At 43.2% G+C, this 10,297-nt stretch overlaps 1 protein-coding gene across 1 annotated transcript in view; it reads right to left on the bottom strand.

The window, feature by feature from the left end:
• Positions 1–10,297, bottom strand: part of pnocb (prepronociceptin b) — a 56,145-nt gene that overhangs the window by 2,682 nt on the left and 43,166 nt on the right. The window contains exon 2 of the mRNA XM_074685497.1: positions 9,169–9,401. Coding sequence (XP_074541598.1) covers positions 9,169–9,312 — 144 coding nt within the window. The 5' untranslated portion in view covers positions 9,313–9,401. The remainder of the gene's footprint in view (positions 1–9,168; positions 9,402–10,297) is intronic.

Here is a 10,297-nt window from a genome sequence, read left to right as displayed (position 1 = left end):
CCATGGGAAGTCCTGGCTCCTGCTTTATGGAAAATTATGCTAAGTGCTAATTCAAATGTCCATCACTCCATGTGTTTGACGTCTGCCTCTGCAAAGTGATGGACAGCACGAAATGAGAGCAAATTACAAAACAGTGTGAAAGACGGCGAGTGAGCGATGTGCTTTGCTGACGACATGACGTGTTTCAGACTCAGGAGGATGACTTTGAAGAGGAGACGCAGTGTTTTGAGATCTAACTTTGGAAGGAGGTGTGAAATACTGTATGCTTATTTCTGAGTAACTGACTCTGAGTCTGTTTCATGACCGCTCTGTCGTCTCTGGTGCGTCGCACCTGAACGTCAGATTTCGATGCAGTCCAAGTCAGACCTTCAAGAAAAGGACAAACTGTGCAGCTCTGAAACAACATTTGGTGCTGTTTGCTCTGAATCTGTACCTTTCATGTGTCAAACCTCTTCTTCTTCAGTTTACAGTAAATAAATGAGTCACAGCTGCCAGGCTGTAGAGAAATGGGCGACAAATCTGCATTTTGTCCTACTTTTCCTGCAGTCACGAGCCTTCAATTTCACTTTGAGGTAAAAAGAAAATCCCATTTACTCGTCAAAGCCCACTCAAATGAGATAAATTGCACTGTTATCAGAAAACCTGCCCACATCAAAGGAAGGAGAGAAAAGGGAGATCCGCGGTGAATCCATCAGCGGAAATTAATTAGCCATCGTAAATGAAATGAGCCCAACAGGGGATTCTCCACGTCAGATCAATGGAGCTATCTCAAGGAGTTTATGAGTGAGAGCAGCTGTGTGTGTGTGTGTGTGTGTGTGTGTGTGTGTGTGTGTGTGTGTGTGTGTGTGTGTGTGTGTGTGTGTGTGTGAGAGAGAGAGAGAGAGAGAGAGAGAGAGAGAGAGAAGAGTGGAGAACACAGGGAGAGAGCACTCACACACACACAAAAGAACACACACTCTCTGTTGTGTGTTTCTCCTTCAAGGTGGATGTGGATGAGCGGTTTTAAGGTTGGTCTGTGGCTGTATGGAAATGCTGTGTTAGAGTTCAAACTGAGCTTAATCCCTGGTTCAAGTGTTTGTGAAGACCTTCAGGAGAACTCACAGGTTAGTCACAGACACACCCTCACTGAAGGCGAACACTCACACCCTCCAAGCTGTGCATTCGAAGCACTTTATAAAAAATCCAACACAAAAAGTAAATCCATTTAAAAATTCTGAATTTGAGTTTTGTGTACAGGTTAGCATATTGTGTGTTTCCTATGTATCTCTCTATATATATATCTATATATATTAGACTTAGACTTCCTTTTATTGTCATTACGCAAATAACACAGCAGTGCACTTGGAATGAAATTTTGTAGCAATGGCTTCCGGGATTATAACAACACACAGTGGTATTGTCTATAAATAAGTGAATAAAAATATGAAATACTTTAGTGCCAGAATAATATAAAAATAATAATGAACACAAGGGCTATGCAAGATGTATCTATATACATACCCGGAGGGCTAATCGGGAGGACCGGGACAATTCCCGGTGGGCCGACCTGGAGTTTGGGCCGCGAGGGCCGATAGAAATAAATATTTTTTAATGTTTTTATAATTTTTTGGTTTGGTGTTCTGAATGAGTATTACCTACATGCTATTACTGCTGTCCCTGTGGGCCGTCTCCATCGGCACCTTTTTTTTTTTTTTTTCAGATGCATCCTGACTTAACAGCACGTCCGTGCAGGCTAAAAACAATTAGCTCCGCCAGTCGGAGTCTGTGCAACGAGCCAGCTCGTAGCTACTGCCAGCCAGACGGTGGCGTGGAGAAGCTTAGAATTAAAAAGAGGAAAACGCTGGAAAATGCTGCTGGAAAATGCCGCTTCAAAGTGCGCAAAAATAGCATCTTTTTTTTTTTTTTTAATAAAACGTCAACGGGCTTGCAGTTTGAAACAGCAGAGGATGGCGATGAAACTGGTAAGGCAAGATGTTGAATAAAATGCAGCTTGCACCATGTGATGAGACGACACCACATAATGTGTACATATACATACATACCCTCTTACTCTATGTCTCTGCTACTGATGTAAGGTGACCTTGAGTGCTATGAAAGGCGCCCTGACAAGAAAAAAAAATTATACATAATACAGAAGTGAGATGCAGCAGCACCAACCAGCCATGAGCCCACCACAGGTGCAGAGTGGGCAGGTAGCTTTGTTCACTGAGTGAATATTAGAATTAATACCAGAGTGTAGTGTAGACCTACTCTATATGAAAATTACCCTGAGATAATTGATACGTGATGATTCAGCACTACAGTAATAAAATTGACTTGCATTGACCAGAAGGCTGACTATTGACTAATTTTTAAAATGTGATTTAGTGTCAGAGGAAGACACAGGGGACAGTGAGGAGGAAGGGATTGCTGCTGTCAGTTTTGGAGAAACAGGTGAGCTGTTAGAAAAGAGTGTGTGAACAAGCAAGCATCAGTTCTAATACAATCACTGCCTGTGCCCAAATATTAGCAGTGGCCCTTTTTATCATCAAAAGTAAGATGGTAAACAAAGCACAGAATTGAAAATGAATAAGATGAATGTTAGATACAATAGACCTGCACATTTTGCCACTAAACAAAATCTTATTGTTTATTATCATTGATTCTTATTGCACAGGTTTAGGTGAGTTTATGGAACCTGGAGGAAGTGTGAAAGGGAGAGCAGAGTCTACTCTGAGACTGATTTTAGAGACAGCAGCTCAGCAGCAGCAGAACCCTGAACCAAAGGGATGAGATAGATGAAGATGAGTCTGTTGATAGTTTTGACTCCTTTGCTCGCCCTCAGTCACAGGATATACATATATTTATATATTTTTTTCTAATCAGCACTCTTAACATGTAAAGTTATTATTACATTATTTCAATACAATAGATGATGATATAAAGTGGGCCGGTCTGAGGTATAAAATTCCAGGGCTGAAAATGAGTCCCACTCCGCCCCTGTCTATATATACAGTGTTTCCCCAAGGTTTACAGCCTGGTGGGTGGCAACGTTGTCAGAGGTATACACACACACACACACACACACACACACACACACACACACAGGATATTATTCAGGTCCTGCTCTGGGTTTTCATTGGGATCTACTGCAGCACAGATAATTAGCACACATTGAAACGAAGGCTGGCATTTCCCTCTAAATTGTCCTCACATGAGTGTGGGGTCAGTGGAGGAATAACGCCATGAATCTTTCCCTGTGTGTGTGTGTGTGTGTGTGTGTGTGTGTGTGTGTGTGTGGGTGCCTCTATGAATGCACGTGAAGGTGTGTGTGCTCTGATAAATCAATGGTTTCTGACATACAGAAAAAACAGCCTGGGCCTGCACACACTCTTCCAGGCTGGAGCGGGAAACAATGGGATTGCTCGGTGGATTCCATCTGCGGCTCGATGGGGAAGCCGCTGACACAATGAGGAGCTGATAAAACGTGTCAGTCAGCGACGTGAGCCGCGGCTGATGATACTGAGCAGCAGTCAATTACAGAGTTCTATTACAACTCCCAAAAAGGTCCCAGCTGTCCTTCTGTGCATCATTATCAGCTAAATTAGCCGTCCTACCGCTATTCATGGACACCCACCGACTATTTTTACCCACTGTCAGGTCTCCCACTGTTTGGGAATGAGATTGTGCCTCAGTAGAGTTTGGGTTTAAGTTAAGGGAGGATCACGTCCTCAGTGCAGCAGCTGGAAGCCTGGTGTCAGATATGAAGCCTTGGTTTGAGATGGTGAAAATAATCTAAGTCCATTCTAACAAACCCAAGAGAGAAATGTCACCATACAGATCATTTTCCACTTGTCTTTACCAAAAAATGTTTAACATCTCAGAGAGGGGACCTACATGTCCTCATCATCAACCCCTCCACAGAAACAACTCATGAGGAATTAAAGTACAAAGGGGATCAGGACATTTGTTCTCTGTCTGTCAGATGACCTCAACCTGAGCGCAAATTTAAAAATAAATGATGCTGTATGTTGAAATGGGTTTGTTAGTCCACTGCTTTCAGATCTCTATTCCTGATGTCATCTGTGTTTCGCTCTTTGTTCCTGAATGGATATTGAAGGTTTTCACAGTGAAAGACAAAAATACACTGATGCACAGAAGCTGCTAGCTGCTAGGATTACCAGTATTCAAACCACTTCAGACAAGTTGAGAGAACTTTGTGGCTTGGATCAGACCGAGTCAGTCACTTATGTATATATCAGGTGTGTAATCAGGTGATGTTTCATAAAAGCTAAAAATAAAATCAAAAATCCTGTTTATTGCCATCACACCAAAATCCCACCCATCTTTACTAGACCAGTTGATTTGCTTAACCAAAAAAAATTTAAAAAAATTAAAAAAAACCTGTCCCTTATTTTCAAAAACCTTTAAATCAGCTCTGGTTTGCTCCAACGTCACATGGCCCAAAACATTTGAGGTCACATCCTTATGGTTTGTCTTAACTCTCCTCATCAACATTTCATTAAAATGGTTGTGTGAACATGGTCCCGTGTTCTTACTTTACATGATTTAAAGACCAAGGTGTAAAGAAAACAGAGTAATATGAGGTGGCTGAGGTCAGGTGGTGACGTATTTAAGGTCTGCATTTAGCACAAAGGCCAAAAGAGGATATAAATGTTCTCTGTGTTAACCATCAAGTGTCATACTGTTGGCAGGGGGATTGACCAATTTTATGTTGATATCATCAAAAACATGTGCGCCCATTTTGGCTGTGAAGGCAGTGTTAAGCTCCATTCATTCAGATGAGTTATCATTCTTTAAACTCTAGATTAGAGCTGTCAGCAGCTTTAAACAGTCTGCTTGTTCATTGGTCAGCTGTCAGAAACCATCCTACACCATGGAGTCAGCACCTGTCCACTTCTGACCATTACAGAGCTATAGGTGTTGTGCAGCAAAGAGTGACCGTGCTAACTGGAGACTCTCAGCTGATCGTGTCAGTGATGGTCGGCTGAGAGTCACTAGTTAACAGGGTCACACTTTACACTGAAACACCAGCGACGTCTGCAGCTGTTGTTATTAAATGTGTCTTCTTTATCCAACCTCAGGAAACCAGGTTTGACTGCAAAGAAATAATTTTACCTGCTCAAAGTAAAACTCCGGCGTCTAATCAAACTATTCACCAGTCTTACCAGCATCGAGCCACCGATGTGTTTAAGCTCCTCTCTGGGGTAGACGCTGCATTTCCTCACCAAAACCACCTGTCCTCTGAATGGCTGTTTCCCAAAGCCAAGGTACCTTGCCTTGCCTTGGTCTGATGTGGGCGTGGGGTGGGCGTGGGCAGGCATCCACATCATCAGTCGCTGCCCAAGTGCTGTTCCAATGTTCATGTCCACCGGAGGCATATGTCCTCCGTTTGGTTAGCATGTGGCTAATTGACCAAGGATACACAGGTGTATCCTTCGCTGCCTTGCCATGGCTATAAATACCCAACATGCAACGCGTGAATCTACAAAAAAGGAAAAAAAAATGGAAGGAAAAGACGCACCAGCGGAGGCGCGTGGTAAATTCCAAATTAAATGTAAGTAACAAAATACACCTCTGAAAATAATAACTTATACCATGTCCACCACTTAACTCTTTTGTGTGTCACTCACGTAACTATAATTACTGAGAAGCTGCACCTGCAGGGTGTCAATGATGTGACAATAAAAAAGCAGAAAGTGTAGAAAAGTGGCAAGTTATGACAATATTTGAAGCCGTCTGAGCTCCTCCCACAATATGCCTTTGTAGGCTGTTCCATTAGCATCTCCTTTTGAGCAGAGGCAGGACACTTGCCTTGGATTGGAAGGAAGTGGCTTCGGAGGCACTGCCTACCAAGGCAAGGCAAGGCAAGGTACCTGGGCTTTGGGAAACAGCCAATGTCTGTTTTCCATCCACTCACTGGTTCCTCACAAACCATGTGTCAGATTGGTGTGATTCACTTTACAAACCATTTTACTCCACAGCATTTCTGTTGCTAAAATACACACGCAGCCATAACTGTTTACAAACTGTAAACTGGTCAGTGATGGTTGATTTTCAGCACAGTTCATCAATTAAAATAAAACATGAACTTCGACTGAATTTTTACTGCACAGTAATAAGATGATAAAACTAAGTGTAACTGGGTAGTAATTACATGAATGAAACAATCATAGACTCTTTTGTAAGTGTAACTATGTAGTGATAAGGCTACACAAAATATGGTTTGAACGACACTGGGATAAACTCTATTAATCTTAACAGTATTTTCTTTTCACTGAATAAATGGATAATAATAGAGCTAATAAAGCTGATCAATTAATGAGTTCAGTTCATGTCAGAGATATATTATGCAAACAAATGGGTTTTTAAGCAAAGAAGAAACAGATTTCTTTTCTTTTCTTTTCTTTTCTTTTCTTTTCTTTATTTTCTTTCTTTCTTTTTTTATTTATTTATTTTGGTAAACCTGAACTGTGGCCCAATGACAGAATCACTGATATAAATAATTTTATCTTAGATTCTGGATCATTTTGATGAGTTTAGTTGTTATTCATATTTGAAAGAGGAAGCAGAAAGTGAAGATGATGAAATCAGTGGAGTATATTATGTTGACAGGCAAACATGTCAGGATTGTTGTGTGGAAGAAGGCTGATGCTAAAAAATGTCGCCTGATAAACAGTGACTGATATTTTGCATTCAGCGCCCCCATAGTTTGGCATAGACAGAAGATCAAGCACATTTTTAAATGTTCCAGCTCTGCTGCTCAACCCATGGTCAGCGGTGTAGACGTGATCTGAGGCTAATGCTGGGGGTGTGGAAGACAAGTGCTGACCGTACAACTTTAATTCATTCATTTGATTTCATTAATTCAATTTAATCCATAACTTCTAAACACTTAGCTTTACACTTAGGGAGCGAGAAGATTTTGATTTAGGGCTCTAATTTCGTAGACCAGGCGCAGGCGCAGGCGCACCTACCCTGCGCCGGCCTTCGCTGTGCGCACAGGGCGTGACCTGCGCACTTTGCAAGTTTCTTGCAGTGCCAAGGGATGCGCAGTCCAGGCGCAGTCCAGGCGCAGAACTGCACGTCCACGCCTCCCTCCGTGCAAATGGCAGAGAGGGAGGAGAAAAGCCGTGAGTGGGTTTAACACAGCCGAGCGCTGTTTTCACCAATCAAATGAGCGCCTCTCCTTGCCTTTAAATGCCCTGCGGCCAAGGCGCAGCGTCTGATTGGTCTGAGTGATCTTCAGCACCGCGGGGAGAGTGCTGGTTGCGGAGACGGTCAGAGCCGCTGTGCCTGCAGCAGGTCAATGGACAGCGGGGCGCATCGGAGGACACGACGCGCATCACCTTGTGGGCCAGCTCCCGGGACAGATGTAATCTGTTCCTTTGTCTTTATCCGGAGTAAAAAATGAAGAGGCAGTTACACAGCTGGCTTATCCATACAGAATACTTTTGATCCACCTGAACTCCTGGTTTGTCATCACCAAGCAGAGCCTTTGGTGATATACTGTATACTCTCCCAGTGTCTCCACCTCATCCTCCTTACAATAATGTACTCCATCTTTTTAGATCACGTTAAAAATAAAGACTAAAACAGAGAAATATGGGAAAACACGGGTAAATCCTGAGTGACACATTTATTTTGTCTCTTTTTTCTTCGTCTTTTCTCTCCCTCTTTTCTTTGTATTAAATGAAATGAGAGAACCAGATATTTACTCTGTATCAGATGTTAAGGCTGTTTATTGTTTAATTGTAAGATGTGCATCAAACTTCCAGCTGCCGTCAGGTTAACTTTCCATTCTGACAAACGGCTTTAATCTGACATCAGATGTGACGGGACAGTTAATATAGATATAAATGTATATGCTGGTTCAGACGGTTACATTAAATAGTGATTGATGTGATTGTTTATTGCATTAAAATGTGCCTGACACTCTGGAAACCTGCCTCTGAGGCTTTGTTGACATGTGCGCACATGTGCGCCTGTCACCAAATTACAGCTGTGTGGGGTGCGCTCCGCCTTGCGTCGAGGATAGACCAGGTTGGAGCTGGCGAGCTTTCAGCGCACTTTTTTGGCACCAAATTGTCACTGCGCCAACATGAATCTGCTGACACCTCCCCCTGGTGCGCCGTCAACTCCCCCTGGCGCGCCGTCACACCCATCTCTGCGCAGACGGTCTACCAAATTGTCAAAATGGCAGTGCACGGCGGTGCGCCGCACGAAATTAGCACAAATTCAGATTGTTCACTTCAGTCTTTTTTCTAAACGGGATTGGAAAAAGGTTCCCACTTTTCCCACAACAGTCTGTAGACATCATCATCATCATTTAACTTTTTCACATGGTCTGGTTTCTATAAAAGCAAATCAAATCAAAATTGCAAAAAATTGAACATTGTAGAATCACAGTTTAAATTGAATTGGTACCCCGGAAATCATAACAGAATCAAAATTGCAAGAATAGCACATCATCCCAGCCTTAGTATTAAGATTTAGATTTAACATTTAGATTTAGTATCTACATTTAGATTTATTTCTCATGTGTACAGATTTTTAAAGTATATGAAAGATTCTGTTTTGCATGAATTTCGGTCTCAAATGAAAGAAAAACAAGCAAAATGTGAGAAAAGTGAACTAAGTCTTCACTAAATATCACTGATTAAACAGGGACTGAATTTTTACATTTGGCCCCCCATAACAGACAGCTGTTGCTCCAACAAAGAAATCATCTACCCAACACAAATTTTTGGACTTTGATGTGAGGCTCAGTCAAGGAGAGAAAAAAGACATTTACTTGGTCTATAGGATAGGAAACAAATCGTGGGAGGCTGTATGGAGACTAACATGAGAAGTAGAAATAATAACTAGGTCTGCTCTGTCTGTAGGATGGTTTATGATCAGGCTGTCAAACTGAGGCCGGAGTATTTCCAGAAGCTGCGATCGAAAAACATTCTTAGACAATCAGCTCCACACACACACCTTTATCAGGGCGCTGAAGGCCCGGGGCAGCTGTACCCACACTGACACACCACGCTGTTGATAAGCATTAATGGTTGCTCTTATCAACACTGACTGCACACACACACACACACACACACACACACACACACACACACACACACACACACACACACACACACACACACACACACACTTACTCACGCTCACCATGGTGTTGAAGGCTTGATGCTGCTGCTGCTGCTGCTGCTGCAGGAGCAGACCACATGCCACACACTCCCCCTGGCAGTCGCTGCATCCAGGGGTGAAGAGACTCCCCAGCAGCACAACCAGGAACCACAGAGGGATCTTCATCGCTCAGCACAGCCAGACAGGGGAGGCAGACAGGAGCCCAGCAGGTCCAGGAGACGATCAGCCGAGTCGAAGAAAAGAAGGCGTGAGATCTGGAGAAGCAGACAGAAGAGATAAACATCTGACTATTCTGAAATCAGGGTGAACACTCGCTGGCCTTTCAGCTGTAGGGAGAGTAAAACCAGGAGCGCCAAGTGAGGATGATGACACTCTCTCAGTTCTGGTGGACCTGGTTCAGCTGGGTTATGAGTTGGAGTTGATCTAAGCTTGAAACAAACAGAATCCTCAAGGTTCACAGCCTGTATGAATAGAAGTCAGACAGATGAACAAAGACTTCAGGTTGATTTCAGTGAGGAGACAATCAGTGTGCTCAGAAATATACCTCCACAAAGTGTGTGAGGGCTAAAGAAGACAAGGAGTGCTGAGTGACCCTGATGATGTCGGTGTGTGTCACCAGCTGCAGTCTGTGATCAGGTGCTCTGTGTTTGTTTCCTGACCTCCGCTCCCTGACACCAATCTCTTGTCACTCACTGATATATGACTGAGTGACAGAGATAACAACCAGATCCACTCAGAGCCCAGCAGATCGTCTCTGCCCTGACACCAACATCTGCTTTAGCTTTGGAAGACAAGAAAAGTTACTGTACCAGAGTATTTCCTCCTGTCTGAACGGCAAGCTGTTCTGGGGCTTTCTCATGCGTTCTTGTTTCCTGTGGATGTTTTGTTATATTAAAGGACGAAGTACAGCTGTCACAGTTTGATCTGAGGAGGCAGTGATGACTGACATCAGTTGTGATCACAGACTGGGGAATGAATGGACACAGTCTCCATGAAGTCACCCATTTGTGTCTGAGACCAAGTTTCAAAGCTATGACATAATAATAATGAGAAACCCATCCAGGCCCTGTCAGAGTCAGGATGAGGTAAAGAGGCAGGGCCCTTGTCCTCTTAACAGACAGCCACAGTGTGCACACCTGTCAGTCAAGGC

The sequence above is a fragment of the Halichoeres trimaculatus genome, unplaced genomic scaffold (assembly GCF_033239565.1).
Source record: "Halichoeres trimaculatus isolate MK-OKI-2021-1 unplaced genomic scaffold, fHalTri1.1 fHalTri1_scaffold_13, whole genome shotgun sequence".
Classification (NCBI taxonomy): Eukaryota; Metazoa; Chordata; class Actinopteri; order Labriformes; family Labridae; genus Halichoeres; species Halichoeres trimaculatus.
Note: the sequence above shows the minus strand (reverse complement) of the source record. Positions and strands in the feature narration are given on the sequence as shown.